This window comes from Psammomys obesus, unplaced genomic scaffold, assembly GCF_907164565.1.
Source record: "Psammomys obesus unplaced genomic scaffold, mPsaObe1.curated_primary_1811, whole genome shotgun sequence".
Lineage (NCBI taxonomy): Eukaryota > Metazoa > Chordata > Mammalia > Rodentia > Muridae > Psammomys > Psammomys obesus.
Genome location: NW_026585504.1, coordinates 16595299 through 16617638, shown reverse-complemented (window position 1 = coordinate 16617638; position 22340 = coordinate 16595299). Strand labels below are relative to the sequence as shown.

General features: G+C 40.6%; 1 protein-coding gene across 1 annotated transcript in view; it reads left to right on the top strand.

Annotated features, from left to right (window-relative positions):
- Nucleotides 1–358: 358 nt before the first annotated feature.
- Nucleotides 359–22340, top strand: part of Rad51 (RAD51 recombinase) — a 25161-nt gene continuing 3179 nt past the window's right edge. The window contains exons 1-7 of the mRNA XM_055603738.1: nt 359–595; nt 3857–3945; nt 8267–8404; nt 12999–13116; nt 15691–15782; nt 18984–19078; nt 21072–21185. Of these exons, the coding sequence (XP_055459713.1) occupies nt 3859–3945; nt 8267–8404; nt 12999–13116; nt 15691–15782; nt 18984–19078; nt 21072–21185 (644 nt within the window). The 5' untranslated portion in view covers nt 359–595; nt 3857–3858. The remainder of the gene's footprint in view (nt 596–3856; nt 3946–8266; nt 8405–12998; nt 13117–15690; nt 15783–18983; nt 19079–21071; nt 21186–22340) is intronic.

The window sequence follows — 22340 nt, the reverse complement described above, 5'->3', positions numbered from 1 at the left end:
TCCTACAGAGACCCGAAGAGGCTCGGGCTCCGGAAACTGCCCAACTGCCCAACCGTAGGCTGCGAAGACCTCTCGGACCCGAACCCACACCCACCGCTCAAAGAAATGTACAGAGCGGCTTCCGCAGCAGTGCATTCTGGGTGACGTAGTCCCGGGCCGGCCACGCCGCCTCTGGAGACTTGCAGTCATCGGTCTGCATCAAGAAAGGCCTGGTCAGGACAGTTATCGAAGGCGGGAAGCCTGACCTACGGAAGCCCTCGGGTTCCAGTCGTCCGGTTTGTCCGCCAGGCTCTCGGCAGAAGCGGAAGTAGCTGGGAGGCGGGTCGGAGCAAGGCGTGATGACGTAGCGGGGCGCGGGCGTGCCTGGCCGCGAGGCTTTGGCGGGATTTCTGAAAGTGGCGCGCTGCCCCGGTAACAGTTCGCAGTCGGTGCCCGGGCAAAGCCGAGGCGACCCCCGAGGCGCCGCTGCGGGGACCGAAACTCGCTCCCATTCTCCCTACACGTCCTAACGGAGGAGCTGCGAAGAGGGTTCGAGTCCGGGGCGAGCGTGGTGTGTGCTGCTGGACGGGGCGGGCGGCCCGCGGCTGCGGGACCGGTGAGTGCGAGGCAGGCGGGCGGGCGGCCGCTCCCACGGCCGCTCGGGCTTCTCCGGCCGGCGCTCCCCATAGCCGGCTTCGGGGTCCCCCTCGGCTCCGAGGAACCAGACCAACCGGCCGACGCTAACCCACTGAGTTCGTTGTGGAGGAAAACCGAACCCTACTTCAGGCTTTGGTTTTGAGCCCCGGGCAGGGTACGAACTCCCGCCCTTAGTCTCCCAAATGCTAGGGTTGCAGACTTTCATGTTCGTTTCTGTGGCCCCGACGCAGGAAGCCGAGAGCCAGAGAGAAACGCTCACAGCTGTTACATGTTAGGGCCAGGGCCAGCAGAGTCGTGGTTAAAGCGGAGCGTGCTGGCTGGTGTCTCGGGAAAGTGAAGTCGGAGTTCACCTCCTGAGTTCAAGGACTGCATAAGCACAGAGTAAAGACTGGAAATGCAACACGGATTTCTGAAGGGAAGCCTGGCTAGATTTGTCACTTCTATCCTGTAATCCTAGCACTCGGGCGAGGTAGGAGGATGGCAATTTCAAGGCCAACCTGAGCTACGTATGGAGGAGCATGTCTCAGAAAAAAAAAGTGAAGCAGAGGGCCTGGACAGACATCCTCATGATGGGTTACTACCATCCGTAACTCCAGATCCGGGGGATCCAGTGCTGCCGTCTGACCGTAGAAGCCAGGCGGGTCTGTGATACACACTTGTATGCCGGCAAAACATTCACGTAACAAAAACCATCTAAGAGGAGCTTTCAAAGCTTAGTAATAAAGTGAAGTATTAAAAAGCCACAAGTTGTATACATCAATTATTATAAAAATGAATCAATCTGTGCAATCACCACCTTAAAAACCTCCATTATCGGGGCTAGAGAGGTGGCTCAGTGGTTTAGAGCACTGATTACTCCTCCGAAGGACCTGGGTTCAATTCCCAGCACCCATGTGCTGTAACTCCAGAGGAGCTGACACCCTCACACAGACGTATAGGCAGGAAAACCACAAAGGCACGTGAGATAAAAATAAATTGTTGAAAATGTTGCCCCTCTTTAAAAAAAAACAAAACAAAAACCTCCATTATCCTTCCTTGTCTTAATATTTCCCCCTCACCCTAATGGCTAAAGAGTGATATCAAATACTCTTCACTCATTTGGCCCACTTTTACAAAATATTTAGGCAGGATCTGTCTATAACCCAGAAGCTGGTCTGGAACTCCGGGTTCTACTGTCTGTGCTTCCTAGGTGCTAGGACTACAGGATAGTGTCACCATGCAGACCATTTTTTGTTTTTATTTATTGTTTTGATCGAGGATTTTGCTGTTTGGCCTAGGCTGGCATTGAACTCACTCTCTTGACTCTTCTCCAGTGCATCTTTGCCTGTTTTTAAATTTCAGGTAAATGTACCAGTAGTATTAAATGTTTAATTGTTTCACATGCTTGCCAACACTTGATTTTTTTAAAAAAAAAATAATTTACTTTATGTGTAATGTTATTTTGTCTGCATGTACATCTGTGTGAGGGTGTCAGTTATGGAGTTATGGACAGTTGTGAGCTGCCATTCCCATGCTGGGAATTGAACCCAGGTCCTCTGGAAGATCAGTGCTCTCAACCGCTGAGCCATCTCTCCAGCCCCAACAATTGATGTGTATATAGTAATATGAACTTTGGAGTGGGTGTGGGGACTGCTTTTTGAAATAGTATTACCATACAGTTCAGCCTGTCCTTGAACTTGTGATAGTCATTTGTTCATGTTGTGGGTTATAGAGATACCTTCCTCTTAAATCTGATTTCTGTTCTTTTTTTTTTTTTCTTCTTTCTGATTTGAATGACTTCTATATGTTTGTATTCTGATTATCCACCTCTAACTGTGTATGTGGCGGATATTTTCTCTACTGTTATGATTTGACTTCCCATGTTTTTGTTTTTCGAGGCAGGGTTTCTTTTTGTGGCCGTGGCTGTAGACCAGGCTGGCCTCAGACTCACAGAGATTCACCTGACTCTGCCTTGCTGAGTGCTGGGATTATAGGTGTGCGCCACTGCACCCAGCTGACTTCATGTTCTTCATGTCTTTAATGGATAGAAGTTTTTCTTTTTTCTTTTTTTTTTTTTTTTTCCTTTTGTTTTTTGAGATAGCATTTTAGGTAATCCAGGCTAGTCTCAAACTTGCAACAGAGGATGGCCTTGAATTTCTAATGTCCTTACATACCTCCTAACTGCTGAGATTACAGACATGAATACCATGCCTGGCTTTATGCAGTGCATAGCATCAAACCAGGGCTTCATGCTTGGTAGGCAGACACTGTATCAATTAATTTACAATACCAGAGTCCAACGTTATAACTTCAAATGTAGTCAGAGCTACAGGTTTATTTTAATTATTATTTAACCTGTTCTGGGACCTGAATTCCATCTTTGGTGCTGAAAGTAAACTAAATATAGTCAGTTTCTTGTTTATTTTGCGTGCTGAAGATTCAACCCAGTGCCTTGTTTTCCTATGCTAGAGAGGGCCTGTACCACAGGCTGCTATATTTCCAGCCCATGTTTTCCTATTAGATTGTTGGTGCTTTGTGTATCTACCTCAAGAATTCCCCTATTCCACAAACATGAAATTATTCTGTATTTTGAAATTTTACTCACTATGTATTATAGGAAGGCTTGGAACTTGATGTCTTGTAAAAGTATGTCTTAGCTGGGCATGGAGGTGCACACCTGTAATCCCAGCACTCAGAGGCAGGTGGATCTCTGTGAGTTCAAGACTAGCCTGGTCTACAAAGTGAGTCAGGACAGCCAAGGATACACAGAGAAATTCTATCTCAAAAAAAAAAAAAAAAAAAGAAAGAAAGTAAAAAAAAAATATATTTTTTAAAAAATCTGTTTTGAATAAACTATCCTTAGCTGCATACAACCTACAGCTGTAGGTTAGACACATCTGTTTTGTTTATTTTTAAGCGTATTTTTATTTTATGTGTACCATTGCTTTGTCTGTAGGCATGGCATTCATGTCCGGTGCCTGCGTGGTCAGAGGAGGGTGCCGGATCTCTTAGAACTGGAGTTATAGGCAGGAAGTTCCATGAGCGTGCTGAGAACGGAGCCTGGATCCTTTTCAAGAGCAGCGGTTGCGCTTCAACAGTGGCTAGGTGGGGCCAGCTGCAATTAATTCTTCAGTGGTGTGTCCGAAAACTAATCTTGCCGTTTTTGTTGCCCCAGACAGTATTTCTCTAGTGTTCACTCATACAGTGTTCGCTCATACTGATGCCTCTCTGTATCTTGTAGAAATGGCCATGCAGATGCAGCTTGAAGCAAACGCAGACACTTCCGTTGAAGAAGAAAGCTTCGGTCCACAACCTGTTTCACGGCTAGAGGTATGTCCGCGGTTGCTAAGTCTTTGCTTACAATGCTCTAGTACATTTGTCTGCCTAATGGAACAAATGAACCTTTACAGAAATTAAATTGGGGTGCCAGGAGGTTGTCCGTTACTACAGAACAGCATCTGGTCAAGTCTCTCTTGTCAGTTCTCTTTCTACTCTATTTTCTCCCTTAGAACTGAACTTTAGAAGCTAAGACCCCATGATGGAATATTCCGCACTACACTATGAAAATGCCGATGGCATTGGTGGCACACACCTGTAATCCCAGTGCAGTGGCAGGCAGATCTCTTGAGTTCAAGGCCAGCCTGGTCTATAAAGTGAGTCTAGGACAGCCATGACTACACAGAGAAACCCTGTCTTGGAAAACAAAAACAACAGAATGCTGATGGGAGAATTAGTGATGTAACCCAGCAATGCATGTAAGACACTCTGGCAGTTGTTAAGCAGGCTGAAAGGTATGGGGTTGTTGAGACAAAAGACCCCGTTCTATTTTAGGAGTTAACATTAAGAATACTGAACATTAGCTGGTATGGTGACTCGTAGCTGTAATTATAGCAGTTGGAAGGCTGAGGCTGGCGAATTCTGTTGGAGGCCAGCCTGGTCTACAATAGCAAGGTCCAGGATCTATCTAAAAAACTAAACAAACCTCAAAAAAAAGCAGTAGCGGCAGAACAAACAAGAGGGTTGGAAATACGGCTCTGTGGGTAAAGTTCACACTGTGCAAACAATGAAAGCCATAAAAGCCAGGCAGAGTGGTATATGCCTGTATTCTTAGCACGGAGGAGGTAGAAACAGGAGGATCACTGGGGCTTTTTGGCCAGCCAGTCTAGGCAATCAGAGTCAAGTATAATAAGAGACTCTGTCCCCCAAAATAATGTTAAAAATGACTGAGGCAGACATCTGGCCTCCATACATGTACATACAAACGAATACACACGTGAGTACACGCACACATACCACACACACAGAGGGAAACAGTAGCAGGTACTAATTTTGTACGGTATTTCTGCTGATTACACAAAGGGCCTTGTGGGAGGGAACACCTTGATTTTCTGTGTCAATTTGTATAATTTTCCAATCTACCCAAACTTCAAGACTCTGGAAACTACTTAAATGAGCTGAGCTTGGTGGCACTTGCTTCCTAGATGGAACAAAAATCATCAGGAGTTCTAGGTTATCCTTTTACAGGTTTGGGCTGCATGAGACCCGCTCTCAAACTCTGTGACACTGCTTTTCTCCTTCCACCTTCATGGAAAGTTCACGGCCATAACTTTTTTAAAGATTCTTTCTATGTATTTGTATAAGCCCGTGTGGGTGGGTACCCATACCCAAGGAGGCCCAAGAGGATGTCAGATCTGTTGGAACCAGGAGTTAGAGGGGTCTGGGAACTGAATTCCAGTTCGCTACAAAAGCAACAAGCATTCTTAACCACTGAGTCATCTCTCCAGCTCCCATAATGTTTTGTTTTGTTTTGTTTTGTTTAAGATTGATTTATTCTTTTTAAATAGGAAGATGAAATAAAATTTCCACGGAGTAATTTTTTAAATAAGACTTTTAAAGACAATGGGGCTACTTCTATACAGCCAAAGTTTAATAGATTTGTTTAAATTTATTGAAATGAAAGATTCTTGAAGGAAATGGTGCTAGGTAAATAATTTTAGTTTCCATCTCTTCATTATAAATGTGCAAAAATGATTATTATCTCTAACAGGTTGTATTGTCTTTAGATTATTTGATTCATCTGTTGGGTTTTTTTTTGTTCTCCTTTTATTTTTTATTTTTCTTTTTAGACAGGGTTTCTACATCGCCCTGACTGTCCTGGAACTCCCTAGCCTTTTTTTTTTTTTCCTTTGAGACAGATTCTCACTATGTGCTCCTGGCTAGCCTGGAACTTACTATGTAGAACAGGCTAGTCTCATACAGATCCACTGCCTCTTTGCCGAAGGTTTAATGTGTATGCTGGCTAGTTTTATGTCAGCTTGATACAAGCTATAATCATAGAGAAGAGAGAACCTTAACTGAGATAATACCTCCATTAGGTCAGGCTTCAGGCAAACCTGTAGGGCATGTTCTTAATTAGTGATTGATGGGAGGGCCCAGACCATTGTGTGTGGGGCCACCCCTGGGCTGGTGGCCCTGAGTTTTACAAGAAAGTAGGCTGAGCAAGTCATAGAGAAGCAGGTATTAAGTAGTGCTCCTCCATGGCCTATGCATCAGCGCCTGTCCCCAAGTTCTTGTCCCTGTGTGAGTTCCTGTCCTGACTTTCTTCCGTGATCAACAGTGATGTGGAAATGTAAGCCAAATAAACCTTTTCCTCCCCAAATTGCTTTGGTCATAGTGTTTATCATTGTAATAACCCTAAGACTATGAGTGTTTTGCCTGCATCTGTGTATATCCACCATGTGAATGCCCAGTGGTTGTGGAGGTCAGAGAGGACGTGGGAATTCCCTGGAACTGGAGTTAACAGGTGGTTGTGAGCTGCAATTCGTGTTCTGGATACTAAACTTGGATCCTCTGCAAGAACAACAAATTATCTTAACCGCTGAACTACCTCTATAGACCCCATCCCCCATAGTGTTTTAATGCTTTTGGTTTTGCTTTTTAGTAGTGCTAGGCTTTGAACCTGGGGCCTTCCTGTATTCACAGCAAGTGTGCTGGTTTTTAATCAGCGTGACACAGCCTAGAGTCAGCTGAGAAAATGCCTTAAATGCCTTAATCAGATTCACCTGTAACCAAGTCTGTAGGGACAGTTTCTTAATGACTGATATGGAGGGCCCAGCACTGTGGGTAGCACCTCCCCTAGTGGTGGTGTCCGGGGTTGCATACAAAAGCGAACGGAGGACGCCATTAGGCACAGCCATTAAGCAGTGGTTCCTCCATAGTCTTTACTTCTTCCCTTCAGGACAGACTGCTGTCCAGTGAGAAGAACGTTTTCTCCTCAAGTTACTTCTGTTGCTATTATCACTGCAGTAGAAAGCAAGCTGGGACAGCAAGTATTCTACCAATGAGCTTCACTCTTTGGCCTAGTTATCTGTTTAAGACAAGGTCTCATGTAGCCTAGCATGGCCTTGAATTCACTGTGTAGCTGAGGATAACCTTGATTCCTAATCCTAATTTCACCTCCCAAGTGTTGGGATTATAGGCATATACCAGCATTCCTGTTGTTTGTGTTGTGTTTCTATTTTTTTAATTTTTTGATTTATATATATATATATGTGTGTTTGGATTTCATGAATGTGCGCCAACTTTGTGTGTGCCTAGTGCCCACAGAGGTCGGAAGTGAGCTTTAGATCCCCCTGGAACTGGAGTTCCAGGCAGTTGTGAAGCACTTAGGACCTGGGTTCTTAGAGCCCAGCTGGCCTGAAAGACATTGTGTAGCTGAAATATATGCTGCTATGCCTATTTCCCATATACCCCTTTTGGGGTGATTTTTTTATATATATAATTAGCATTAAGTGTGTATAATAATGTGTTTTGTTATGTTTTCTACATGTACATAATGCATTTTTTGGTCGTAATCACCCCTGTTACTTTCTCTTGTCCTCCTCCTACTGATCCCCTTTCTCTTCCCAGCCAGTTCCCCATCTTCTGTGTTTTTGCTTGTTTGTTGGCCCAGTGAATTTAGGTAGGGTTGCTTACATGAGCTTAGGTGTATGTGGGGGGGGGAGGTATTTACAGCAATAATGGCAGTTACCAGTGGTTATATTGCTGAAGAAAATGCTCCCCGTTTCTCTAGGAACTGGTAACTATGAACAGCTCCAGGGAGTTGGGGGCAGAGGCCGATGAGCTCCTATCTACCATTTTTCCCATCTAAAAATTTTGTTTATTGTTTTGAAGAAATGATTGGAAAACACTGGGTTAAAGTTGTTCAAGGTCCCAAAGGTCATTTCTGAGTCGTAGTACAAAAGGTTAGGATTTACTCATTTTTTAAATTTTATTTATATTTTTCAAGACAGGGTTTCTGTGTGTAATCCTGGCTGTTGTAGAACTCAGTCTGCACACCAGGTTGGCCTTGAACTCAGAGATCTGCCTGCCTCTGTCTCTCTAGAGCTAGGATTAAAGATGTGTGCCACCACTGCCCAGTTGATAATTTGTTATTTAGTAATTTATGTATAATGAATTAATAATTTATGTATATGGGGGTTTTACATATCTAAGTAATTTATAATACTTATAATTAAATTTATAGTTTTTAGTAATTTATGTGTAATGAAACTTTACGGGGTTTTACATATCTAAGTTATCTTCAAATATCGCTGAAGTGTGATATACATGTTAGACAAGAGGCCTAAGTTTATTTGTTGTTTTCTTACAGCAATGTGGCATAAATGCCAATGATGTGAAGAAATTAGAAGAAGCTGGTTACCATACAGTGGAGGCTGTTGCTTATGCACCAAAGAAGGAACTAATAAATATTAAGGGAATTAGTGAAGCCAAAGCTGACAAGATTCTGGTAAGTGAATAATTAGTATAAAATGATATATCCTTAAAGGTTGTTAGCCTCCTTTCATTCTCTTGTCATCTTGTTTTCAGTTTTTATCTTAACTCCCAATTTCCTGTAGAGAACTGCAGTCTTGTGGGGTTTGAAATAAATACTGCCAAAAACACATTCCCACCAGCAGTGGTTGCTGTGCGCCTTATCATTTTGAATGTGATTCCACCTCAGAGATATTTTTAAAATTATTTTGTTTTATGTTTATTAGATGTTTTGTTTGCATGCATACCTGAACACCACATCCCTCTTCAGAGGGTAGAAGAAGGCATTCGGTCCCCTGGAACTGGAGTTACAGGTGTGTGTGAGCCACCATGTGGGTGCTGGGTATTAAACCTTAGTCCTCTGGTAGAGCAAGTACTCTTGAGCCATTTCTCCAGCCCAAAAAATATGTTTACTATATATGCAGGCAATAACACAGTTTTGAAGAATATTGATGTCACACTAAGGTGCAAGCCTGTAGTTCAAGTGACTATGAGGTCGGTGACAGGGAGTTGGAGGCTAGTCCCTGCTTTAGAGTCTGGCCAACTTGAGCTCCATAGGCCAATATGGGTAACTTAATTGAGTGAGACCCTGCCTCAGAAATAAAAAGTCAAGAGAGGCTATATACATGGCTCAGTGGAAAGTACTTGCCTAGCATGTGTTAGGCCCTGATTAATTATCAGTACCACCAGAAAGTGAGAGAATGATATTGGTAAAATGATATTAAAAGGCAGATGAGAATTAGGAATGTAGCTAATAGCCTCTAATAATATGTAATATTTCATCATCACATTTTCATAATGCGTGTATAATATATCTTAATCATACTTCATCACCCTCAGTTTTCTCCTTACTCTGATCTCATTCCTCCCCACTAGACAACCTACTTTTTATGGCCTTTAGGGCTTGGGGTGATGCAGTGAATTTCACAAAGGTTGCTGTCAGGGATGCAGTGCAGGTTTGTTTATAGTAGCTTCACTATAAAGAAAACTTTTCTTTCCCCGTTAACCATTAACTTCATACATCTAGGAGTGGGGCTGGGACCACATTAAAATGTGTGTATTTTGTATGTGTGTATAGAACATGCACTAGGGATAGATGCACTAAAATATTAATGTCGTTATTTCTGGATGGTAGGAATATGAGCTGGATAGTGTTTTATTTTTGTTTTGGGGCTGGGAATTGAACCTAGTTAGGACTTCATATATGCTTCAGTGTGTGCTCTGCTATTGATCTGTGCTTCGGCCTTTATTTTCTTTCATTTTAAAATTTTATTTATTTTATGTTTATGAGTGTTTTCGCCTGCATATGTATATGTGCACCACATGTGTGTTTGCTGTTTATAGCAGCCTGAATAAATTGGTTCCCCAGAACTGGAATTACAGACATTTGTGAGCCACCTTGTAGGTACTGGGAGCCAAACCCAATCCTCTGCAAGAACAGCAAGTACTCTTAACCACTTCACCATCGCTCCAGTTCCTGTCATTTTTCCCCCTTACAGTATTCTAACATCTCTACATTTTGCATAATAAACATCTTTTACTTTCAAAGCACAAAACTATTTTATTTTTTAATTATTAAATTCCAATGTGCATACTCAATCACTTAATTTAATTTATCACTTAATTCCTATCATGTGCTTAGATTTATTTATTTATTTATTTATTTATTTATTTATTTATTACTTTTTTTTTTTTTTTTTTGCTATGGTGAATGACATGATTTTACTGATCTGGGAATAGTGGAACATACCAACACTTAGAAGGCTGAGGCAGGAGGATTGCCTGGTTCAAGTTCATCCTAGGCAAGCCTGGAGTACAGGAGATCTTAACTTTAAAAAACAATAGAAAATTACAACTAGGTGTGGTGATACGCACCTAAAACCTCAGCCCTTAGGACAACAGAGTTTTATACTGAAGGAAGTTTAGGATGTACAAGGTCCTGTTTCAGAAATACATGAAAACAAATTACTGGTATAACCATCTCAGTTGTACATGGGACAGTAATCCAATAGCCCTTTTTAAGGATTTGGTGCTGCTGCTGCTGCTGCTGCAATTGTTTAGACAGGGTTTTATGTACTTAAGGTAGCCTCAAAGAAGCTATAAACAGCTTTAAACTGGTCATCTTCCTGTTTTTACCTCCCTGCTTCTGAGAGGACGGGGTATACCATCAGACCTGTTTTAAGTAATGCTAAAAGTGAGCCCAGGGCCTTAGGAATGCTAGGTGTGAGCCACATCCACATCCCATCTCTCGTATATCTTTATTTTGCCTCTTAAGGCACCACGAAATAATACAGAATCAGTATTTTTTGTCTTACAAATAAGGAAATCAGTCAAATGATAATACAAAAAGTGATTTGAAATATGCAAAATACTATATCCTTAGATGCTATTTTCTGTCACCTTTGCTTTTAGACATACTATGAGTTGAAGTCCCATGATTTCACTTGATAATGGCAATAGAAACCCTTGAGGATGTCTGATTGACAATATTTGAGCCTGAGAGAAGTAATTAGAGAAGCATAGCATTTAGTTTTACAGTAACTTATGTTTATAAAATAGAATGTACACAGTGTAGGAAATTTTTAACTGAAGTATTAATCATATCTATATGTTTAGAAAATAATATAAATTAAGTGGGAGTGCGTGAGAAAAGTTTTAAATTTACAAGTTCAGTTTTAGGGAGATACCTTTATTTTTAAAATGCTGTCACGCAAGCATGAGAGCCTGAGTGCAATCTCTAATACATAAAAAGCTATGAAGGGTGGTATGAATTTATAATCCCAGCCTCACTGGAGAAGAGTCAAGAAACCCCAAAGCTCACTGGTCAGCCAGCATATCCTGCTTGGTAAATTCCAGGCCCCAGTCAGAGACCCTCTCTTAAAAAAACAATGTAGATAGCTGGGTGTTGGGGGAGCGCGCCTTTAATCCCAGTACTCAGGAGGCAGAGGCAAGTGGAACTCTGTGTTCCAGGACAGCCAGAGCTACAGAGTGAGACCCTGTCCCAAAAATTAAAAAAAAAAAAAAAAAAAAAAGGAATTGAAGGCAAGCCTGGTGATACATAGGTGAAATTTCAGTGGTCTAGCTTTCTAGTGTGGATTATGGTATTAGTAGGGGCCTTTTCCAGCAGGTGTCTTAGCCAAGTAATTGACACAAGTTTAAAGCTCTATGCCTGGGCAGATATTCATGCATTCTAACCCAATTATGCTAGTCTGGTTACCTCTCAGCCACATGCCCTTTTACTTGCCATCTGAGTCTTACCTTAGCCTTCTGCTGTCACTCTCTCCTCATGGAGTTCTTTTCTCCTCCCCTCTCTGGTCTCTACCTGAGACCTCCTGACTGGCCACAGTCCAGTCTTCTGATTCCTCAGTCCAGTCTTCCAGTTATTGGCTAGTCCACTTCTTTATTAACCCATCAGAGATAATTAGGGAGCAATTTTTTACATAACATTGAGGCAGGAGGTTCTTCATAAAAATGACAATGCCCACATCCAGACTGCAGTCAGGGCACAGGAATCAGCATCTGAATACACAGTACACAAGACCATCCCTCAACAGGGTTTCTATAAGTTAATGTGTTTGATTGTTTTGTTTTTAAGTTTTTAAAGATTTTTTTTTTAATATTATGTGTGCTTTGCTTGCCTGTATGTATGTGCACCATATCCATGCCTGGTGGCTGCAGAGGTCAGAAGGCAGCTGTGGGTGCCCTGGCCCTGGAGTTTTTGGGTGATTGTGAGTTACATGTGGGTGCTGGGGACTGAATCTGGGTCCTCTGCAAGAACAAGCGCTCTTAACCGCTGAGCCAGCTCTCTAGCCTCTGGATGTATGGTTAGTTGTAAAGATTTATTAATGTTTATATGTTTGAGTGTTTTGCCTGCGTGTATTTAAGTGCACTTTGTGCATGCCTGGTGCCCATGGAAGCCAGAAAATGGTGCTGGGTCTTCTAAAACTGAAGTTACGGACAGTTACAAGCCGTCATGTGGGTCCTCTGCAAGAACAGCAAGTACCACTTGCTGTTTTTACCACTGAGTCATCTAGGTTCCTCGAAGTTTAGTTTTATTGTCCTATTATATTAATGATTTTTTTTCAACCTAAGGTGTAGATTTTGTTGCCTAGGTGAGGTATAATGTTATTTGGATGTACTTGGAAAATAAGTAATAAAGAAAAAGATCTGGACTTTTTACTGTTTTACAAGGCTGATGTCAAGGAATGACAGAACAGGAAATAAAGTATGTTACACTGTCCTTTTTAGGCTCCTGTGGTGTTGAAACCCTGTCATCCCAGCACAAAAAATTTTTTCTGTTGTGTTCCTGGGCCTGTCTTACAATACATGTAGGTTGAGCATCTCCAATGCAAGAATAAGAGATGAAATGTGCAGAAATCTGAAATTTTTTAACAGAAATCTGATACTCAAGGTTCATATTTTGGTATATTTAATGAAGGATGTTCAGTTGGTAGTCTAACCAAGTACTTCAAAATCTACAAAAATCACAGTCTGAAGCATTTTGGGTCCAAAATTTTCCAGATTCTTTACCTGTGTTACCTTACTACTTTAACTTTTTTTATTTTTCCTAGACTGAGGCAGCTAAATTAGTTCCAATGGGTTTCACCACTGCAACTGAATTTCACCAACGGCGGTCAGAAATCATACAGATTACTACTGGCTCCAAAGAGCTTGACAAACTGCTTCAAGGTATAGTAATCCCTTATGCGCCTATTTAAATTCTAATTAACACATCTTGTAGGTCAGAAAAGAATCAGAATATTAGTGTAAAATTCATGTTAGGTGTGAATGTGGCATAAAAAAGTGAACAGTAGGTTTCTTCAGAGCTTGACTGGCTGATTCTGTGGGTTTGCTTTTATGAAGTTTTTTTCGGTATTTTGGTTTGGTTTGGTTTTGATTTTGATTTTTTTTCTTGTATTGGCAGATCTCACATTCAGGCTCATTTGCATGTATTTGGATTATAGGAATGCCAGCTTTCTCGTTCTCATAGATACTGTATTACAGTTGGGAAAGGTGATAACATTGGAGAAGGTTAGGTAAAGAGTTCCTAGAACTTTCCTGTGTATTTCTTTGTAACATTCTACAAATCTAACATTTTAAAAAATAAATAATTTTTATTTTTTAATAATTTTTTGGTGGTTTTAGGAAATGAACCAGGAGCTGAAGGTATCATTAAATTCCTGATCTTCCTGCTCCTATCCCCCAAGTGCTAGTAGCATTTTTAGATTATAGGCATTAGTTAGTCATGCTGGCTCTGTTGTTTTGGTTTTGTTTGTTTGTTTTCAAGACAGGATTTCTCTGTGTAATAACCCTAGCTGTCCTGAACTCGATTAGTAGACCTTCCATGCCTCCAACACACAGAGATTTGCCTGCCTCTGCCTTCCCAAGTGCTGGAATTACAGGCATGCACCACCGCACCAGGCTTCTGATTTAAAAAAATACTAAAATTACCTATAAATTAGATCAATTTTGGTTTGGTTTAGTTTGGTTGAAACAGTGTCTTGCTTTGTAGCTCTGACTATAAATTATATAGTTTAATCTTTATTGTATTTAAAGAATAAGTTTCCTCTGCTTAATGAATAAGTATGATTATATATAATATAAATATGTATGCAAGTACAAAATATATATTTGTTTTAGTCTAACACAAGATTGAAAATTTGATGACCGGTTGGATACAATGGAGGAAGGCACAGAGATAGCTCATCAAGTGGTTGCCTTACAACCCTGATGACCTGAGTTCGATCCCTGGAACCCACAGTACATGGAGATTACCCATTCATTTTTCAGAGTTATCCTCTGGCCTCCATATGTGAACTGTGCCACATGCCTGCCTGCACTCAGACATCATACATACAGTTCTAATAGTAACAAATTTAAAAACAAAAGACATATGGGAAAGGATTGTGCTGAGAGACTTATGTTTTTTACCACCAAGCTATACTCCCTGCTACAAAACACTCTTTGAATACTACTCAGTATAGCATATACTAGCTTTCATTCATTCATTCATTAGCTGTATGACATCTACTAGCCTGGAACTGACTATAGACTAGGTGGCTTGGAACTCATAGAGGTACTCCTGCCTCTCTGTTTCTTGAGTGCTGAGATTAAAGGCATGTACCACCTTCTCTGAGTGGTTTTGAACTTTTGAAAACCTAGTTGTCCTCATTGTTGAAAAGTGAAGTTTGAACTGGATGGTGGTGTCACACACTTTTAATCCTAGAACTCAGGAGGCAGAGACAGGTGGATCTCTGAGTTCTACATGGCAAGCTCCTGGTTGGCCAAGGCTAAATAGAGAAACCCTGTCTCAGAAAAAAACAAAAAGGAAGGAAGGGAGGAAAAGAGAGGCTTAAAAGCACTGGTTACTCTTTGAGAAGACTGGGGTTTGATTCCCAGCATCCACATGGTTGCCTGCAATCACCTATAACTCCAGTTCCAGGGGATCTGACAGACACATAGTAGACCAAATGCCCAAACACTCAAAGACATAAAACAAACAAAGTGAGGCTGTGGTGGCGCACACCTTTGATCCCAGCACTCTGGAGGCAGACGCAGGTGGATCTCCTCAGTTCAAGGACAGCCTGCTCTACAAAGTCCAGGACAGCCAAGCCTACACAGAGAAACCCTGCCTAAGGGGGGGAGGGGAGGCTGTAGAAGCTGCTTGTCAGCTTTTCATGGTTGAGTTATATAACTTGATTATGATAGCAATTACATGAAGCTATACATGGAGTAAAATTGCCTACAAATTACAGCAAGACAAATGAGCACATATAAAACTGGAGAGATGTGAACATACTGAGGATTGAATGTTAGATTTTATTATAAAATTAACACTGGGGAGACCAGAAGATGAGTTCCCAGAACCTCTTATGTACAAAACAAATTTATTGTTCTTATTTTTGGTGATATTGGGAATTGAATCTAGGGCTTTTTTCTTTTAAGCAAGCATTCTACCATTGAGCTACATGTCCAGACCCAGGGTCTTAATATATTGTGAGGGCTGGTCTTGATCTTTCTATGTTGTCCAGACAGGCCTTGAACTTTTTATCCTCCTGCGTCATCTTCCCATAAAGCTGGCTTAGAGCTGTATACTAGTGAGGCTAGCCAAAAAAGAGAGAAAGAAGGAATAGAAATTAACAAATTGCTGATTACTGAAAATGATAGTTTTAAATTATGGAAACATTTATGTGCTCCAAGAACATTTCTGTGATTATAGTTTTTAAACAGTTATTTTATGTGAGATATTGTTTGCTTTCATAGGTGGAATTGAGACTGGATCTATCACAGAGATGTTTGGAGAATTCCGAACTGGGAAGACACAGATCTGTCATACATTGGCTGTAACATGCCAGGTGAGATCAGAAAGTGTTGTTTGACTCATGATATCTTCAAAGATCTGTTAGGATGGGCATAAAAGGTACTTTCTCTAGAATTCCAGAGCTATTTAGAAGATAATTCCTACTGAAAATCATTTCATAAAAACTTTCAAATGACTGATTAAAAATATTTCTTACCATTTCTTCTTTCTAGATCTGCCTGCTCTTTTTCATTGCTCTAATTTAAATTTATTTATATATGCATGAGTATTCTGCTTGCATGCATTTGTGTGCACCATGTTCATTCCTGCTGTCCCACCACTATTACCCTGAGCAGTAGTTGCGAGCTGACATGTGGGTGCTGGGAATCAAACCCCAGGCCTCTAGAAGAGCAGCCTGTGGTCCTTAACTGATAAGCCATTTCTCCAGGCCTGCAGTCTACACTTTATGTCTCAAAAGTTTATATAACAATAATAACCTGACATGATTCATTAAACCCTGTATCTGGTCTTTTTAAATAGAAATGTTTTTTGTTTTTTCTAAATTGTTTGTTTGTTTCTGAGACAGGGTTTCTCTGTGTAGCATTGGCCATTCAGATCTTCCTGCCTCTGAGTCCTGGACTTACAGGCATGTGCCACCTCTCCCTGCTTTCTCTATAATTTTTTACTTTGTGTGTGTGGTACACATGTGTATGTCTGAAGGGGCATATGCAAATGCACTCCCAGATACCAGAAAGTACCAGATGTCTTCCTCTGTTACTCTGCACCTCATTCCTTTAAGGCAGGGTCTCTCCCTGGACTTAAAGCTTTTGGTTTTTGGCTAGACTGGCAGTCAGCAAGCCTGGATTATAATTCATCTTTGTTCTTTATAGCACTGGGATTACAGGTTCCTTTGAGACCACACCTCACTTGTAAAATTGGTCCTGAGATCCAAGTTCAATCCAAGATTGTAAATAAGCACTCTTAACCATTTCTCTAGTCCCCTCCCTCTTGTTTTGATACGACATTCATGTAGAACATCTATTGTTGCTATGGAAACCCTGTATGCCATACTAATTCTTTAAAATACAAACAGGCTGGGCAGTGGTGGTACACACTTTAATCCCAGTAGTGGGAAGGGAAAGGCAGTCCGGATCTCTGAGTTCCAGGACAGCCTGGTCTACAGAGCAAGTTCTAGAACATCCCTGGCTACACAGAAAAACCATGTCTCAAAAAAAAAAAAAAACTAATTAGATTGATAGACAGACAGATAGATAGATTACAAATAGAATCCTAGCCTGGGAATGTTTATTAAATACTAATATTAACACTGAAAAGTCTTAAATAACATTCTGAGGTGCTCAACAGCTATAGATCTTTGTTATTTTTTTCCCAGAGAATGCTGATTCATTAATAGAACAATTTTCATGTTAGTCTGTTGTAGTAAATAAAAAGAGTGTTGGGCTATATATTGTTTATTATTATCCTAAGATTATTACAGTGGTATTATCTAACCCGCTATCACAAATGATAAGACACAGACATTTGTTAGATTTTATAATTGCCTTATGTATCTTGGCCCAGACATATTTCTACCTACTGTGCCTCAGTAACCTCACCTCCCAGCTCCTATCCAATACCATCTGCCTTAAACATCTTCATCTGGTCTACCTTCCACCCATAATTCCAAGATATTTGCTTATATTTTTCATCTTGGTGTTTTCTCCATCCATGCCATCCTTGGAGTCCTTCCTCCTAGCCCACATGGTTCCTTCTCCATGCTAACTAATCATGGCATTGCTCCTGCCTCCTCTCTTCCTGTCTCTTCCTGAGATTCTTCTGTCCTCCAAAGCCCAGTAACCTTAGCCACGCCTACTCCATTCTGACCTGCCCAGGTATAGGCCATTTAATCAACCAATCAGATATGTCTTAGGCAGGTTTACACAACAAGGATAAGTATTTCCCAGGGAGTAACCACATCTTGAGGGTCAGCATCAAAATAATTCCTAACATTAATCTAAGAGCTGGGACCAGAAATATGAGAGAACATTAAGAGTATTACTTAAATTCCAACATTATCTGTTATCATTGTTCAGACTTTCTCAACCTAATGAAATGAAACTTCACTGTATTAGATATCTATAACTTAAGTTCTAGAACATTTCACATCTGTCCAAGAATAAATAAATGTGTGAAGAATTTATATCACAGCATTATAAAAATAGCAAAAGTGATAACCAACATGCATCTCTATAAAATAGAGAGGAATTACAGTACTAAATATTCATGGAAAACTTCTAACTTAGCCAAGCATGAGGATGCTAATCCTAGCGCTCAGGAGATCATTTGAGGCCAGCATAGGCTACTCGGGGGAACTCTGAGCATCAACCACTAAAACAACAACCGCCTACTAACTTAATGTCTGCGTCTCCACCTTCTTCCTTTGAGACAGAGTCTCTCCTTAAACCTGGAACTCACTAGATTTGTTGTTGTTGCTAAACTGGTAGTCAGCAAGCTCAAATGATAGCTTCTCTCTCTGCTTCTCACCACACTGCATTACAAGTGCCTTAGCCACCATACTCAGGATGGATGGGTTTATTTTGAGGCAGGGTCTCATGCTGCCAGAGCTGGCCTCAAAGTTACTAGGTAGCTGACCTTGAACTCCTGCTACTCTTCATGTGTGACATTAGAGATAGGGGCCATCATAGCTGACCTTTGATCAGTCTTAACACTCAGTTTTATCTCGTACTTTGGACTGTTTCAAAGCAGTCCAACGCAGACAAAACACTGACTATATGTACTTTATGTCTATTTTAACTGCTTTTTCTATCAAAAGAGTACACCCTGTTACCTCTGGTTGTCATCTTTGTTTTGTTTTAATGTGCATGTATGTTTGCCTGTACATGAAAGCCAGAATATCATACAGGGTTTTGAGTCACCAGATAGGTTCTGGGAATGAAACACGTGTTCTCTGGAAGTACAGGCAGTGCTCTTAACCACTGAGCCATCATTACAGGCCCTGCTGTTTTCTCTTCTCTTTTTTAAATTGCTTGTTTGTTTGTTGTTGTTTTATGTGTTTTGCCTGCACATGTATCTGTATGAAGATCTCAGATCCCCTGGAATTTTATAATACAGCATCTGTGTATGTTTTAACCCTTATTTGGTGTGGTGGAAATTAGATTTATCATGGGGAGCTTAGCAACTGTATCAGAAGAGTAGTTGTTTCCACTGTTCCTTTTTTTTTTTTTTTCCCCTCTAGCTTCCCATTGATCGTGGTGGAGGTGAAGGAAAGGCCATGTACATTGACACTGAGGGTACCTTTCGTCCAGAAAGGCTGCTAGCAGTGGCTGAGAGGTAGGTCACTAAATTAAAATATGTTTAACCTTTTAGCAGATCATTTAGCAAGGTTAATTTTCCTGGAAAGTGTCTCATTACTCTACACCCCAACTGTGTGATTTGAAAGAAAACCTCAATAACGGAAAATATTCTTTCCTCAGCGGTCTGAAGTTCTTAGGCTTACTTAATAAAAAGCAAGATCCAGCTGTGTCGCAGGATATGTGAAAGCAGAGATTGTGTTGTTTTTGGAAAAACCTGTCTTTAGTTGTGTTGTGGGTCAGCCCTAGCACACACCTTTAATCCAAAAACAGGATTAAATGAAGTCAACCATAGGCCGAGGGCAGCCCAAGCAAACAGTTGACAGGGAGTGAACATGGAGGGGGGGGGACAGTAACAGGAAGTCAGGAGGATAGACGCATAGGAAGTGGGAGGGAGGGACATTTAGTTTGAGGGTTTTTGAGGTGTGGGGAAGGAGTATACTTTCTTTTGGGACCTTGGTTGAGGAGGAATGTCAGCTGGGTGCTTTCTCTGCTTCTCTGAGCTAGCAGGCTTTCACCCCAGCATCTGGTTCCTGAGATGCTTTATTGGTAACATTGAATATTTGAGATTTTGTTAGAAACAACACAACTATATATTGTCTTCCAGAGAAACACTTTAAAGACAGGTTGAAAACAAAAGGCTTGAAAAGATAACATGATAAGGAACCTTAAGAGAAATTAAAAGACTATAGCAGCTCCCCCCCCCCCCAAAAAAAAATACTACTAAAAATGAGAAAACACTTGTTCTATAGACCAGGCTGTTGTCAGATTCACAGAGATCTGCCTACCAAATGCTGGGATTAAAGGCTGTGCTACTGCCATCTGGCTACCAATATCTTTTAATATCCCAAGAGTACATCACTAAATTGATATTATTTGGACTCTATAAATCATGTCAAAATTCTAGCAAGCTTTTTTACAAATTGACAAATTTATGTGTAAAAAACTAGAGATTTATTTATTTATTTATTTAGCTTATTTTATTGTTGGTGTGTATGTTGTGGGGTGTTGCCTGCATGTGTCTGTGTACCTTCAGGGGCCAGAAGAGAGCACTGGATATCTGAAACTGGAATTTTGGTGAATATTAATAGTTGTGAGTTGCCATATGAGTGCTGGGAATTGAGCATAGGAGCTCTGGAAGAGTAGCCACTCTTCTTAAACCCGAGCCATCTCTTTAGCACAAGTCCTCAACTTAAAATTCATAAAACTACAGTAGTCATTCAGATGATTATGACTCAAAAATAGTTGTGCAGTTAAGGATATAGCTCAGTGGTAAAGTATTTTATCTATCATGCATGAGACCCTAAGGTCGATTTTTCTGTACTGAATAAAAAAGGTATGTGTGGGGAGATTCACTCAGTAGGCATACTAACAACAGACAGGCAGAAATATCTCTGTGAGCTGAAGGCTAACTTGGTGTGAAGGCTACAAAATGAGACCCTGTCTCAAAAAAACAACAAATAAGTCAATAACTAAGAGCGTTTATATTTATGGTTTAGGTAGTGGTAACAAAGTTGAGAAATACAGATCATTCTATAAAAATGGAAGATAATATGATTTGCTCTTTTTAAGTACAAAAGAAAATAATCATTGAGGCATAAGAAGTATTAGGTGTCATTCTTTTAACATAATGAATCTTTAAATGGTTTGTTATCTTTGTTTATCCTAATTCTGACTGTAATTCTTGGCTTTTCAGGGTGAATGTTGTTACCTCAGACTTGGAAATTTCTTGTAGTTAGGAGGCCTCAGAGAGTAAATTTGATTTATCCTTAGGTTTCACTTCTAGCTTAAAATAATTGGTGCTATCATCTCTGTATATGGCTTGCCTTATTATACTGTAATAGAAAGGGAATTATATTTATGGGTCTTGAAGCCACTAGGGATGCTACTTATCTATTTGGGTCATAGAAATATTAGGTATTAATTTTTCTCCTGCCTGAGTTCTGTCTGCAACCTAAAAATCTCTTTTCTAGATATGGTCTCTCTGGCAGTGATGTCCTAGATAATGTAGCATATGCTCGAGGGTTCAACACAGACCACCAGACCCAGCTCCTTTATCAAGCGTCAGCCATGATGGTAGAATCCAGGTATGTGTTCATGAAGACATTAACTTTGTCCCCACAGCCCTTTCCCTGAACCTAGGTAGTCATTTGAATAGAAATAGAGAGATTTAAATTTTAAGGTTTGTTTTTTGTTTGTTTTTTACATAGGCTCTCTCTGTGTAGTCTTGGCTGTCTTGGAACTCATATAGACAAAGCTGGCCTCGAACACACAGAGATCCTCCTGCCTGTCTCCCCAAGTGCTGGGGTTAAAGGCATGCACTACCATGGAAGTGGGAGGGGGGTTGTTGTTGTTTTGTTGGGGTTTTTTGTTTGTTTTTGGTTGTTGTTTTTTTTTTTTTAACAAATAGTAATAATTTGTTTTTGTCTTTGTTTTAATTAAAAATTTGTTTTTACTTATGAGTGTGTTTCTGTGAATGTATGTTGGGATAACTATATAGGTCAGACGAGGCTATCAGATCTCCTGGAGCTGTGGTTACAGCTACCCAATAAGGATGCTGGGAAACAAACTTGGATCTTCTGAAAGAGCAGAGTACTCTTAGCAGCTGAGCCATCTCTCCGGCCCCAAGCTCTTTTTGTTAAAAGATACTTTTTAACATACAAAATACACATTAAAAAAAATGTGTCTGCATACAGACACATTTATATGTGAGTGCACATGTATATGGAGTGACTCACATGTGCAGGTAGGAGACCACTTTGGTCATCAGTTATCACTTTCCACTTTGGTTGGGACAGCATCTCTTCATTGTTCACTGCTGTGAATGCCAGGCTAGCTGGTCCGCAGGCTTCTAGACACCCTTCCCATCTCACTGTAGAAGCACTGAGGTTACAACCACTTACTACCTCGGCTGGTTTTACATGGCTCTAGGATTCACACTCAGATCCTCCCACTTACATAAGTACTTTACCCACTGTATCATCTCTGCCTTTAGTTCTCATTTTGACACTTATGCTTTATGATTTCAGTCACATCACTAATAAAAATAAATGAAGCTATGGCTGGAGACCCTCAATATTGTAAAAAATAAACAACAAAAAAACCCCAGAGCTGCTTTTGGTCAAATCTACCAAAACCAAAACAGACGATACCCACCGAAAGGGTAGCTTGGATTATACATTTTATAAACATTTAGTGTGTGTGTGTGTGTGTGTGTGTGTGTGTGTGTGTGTGTGTGTGTG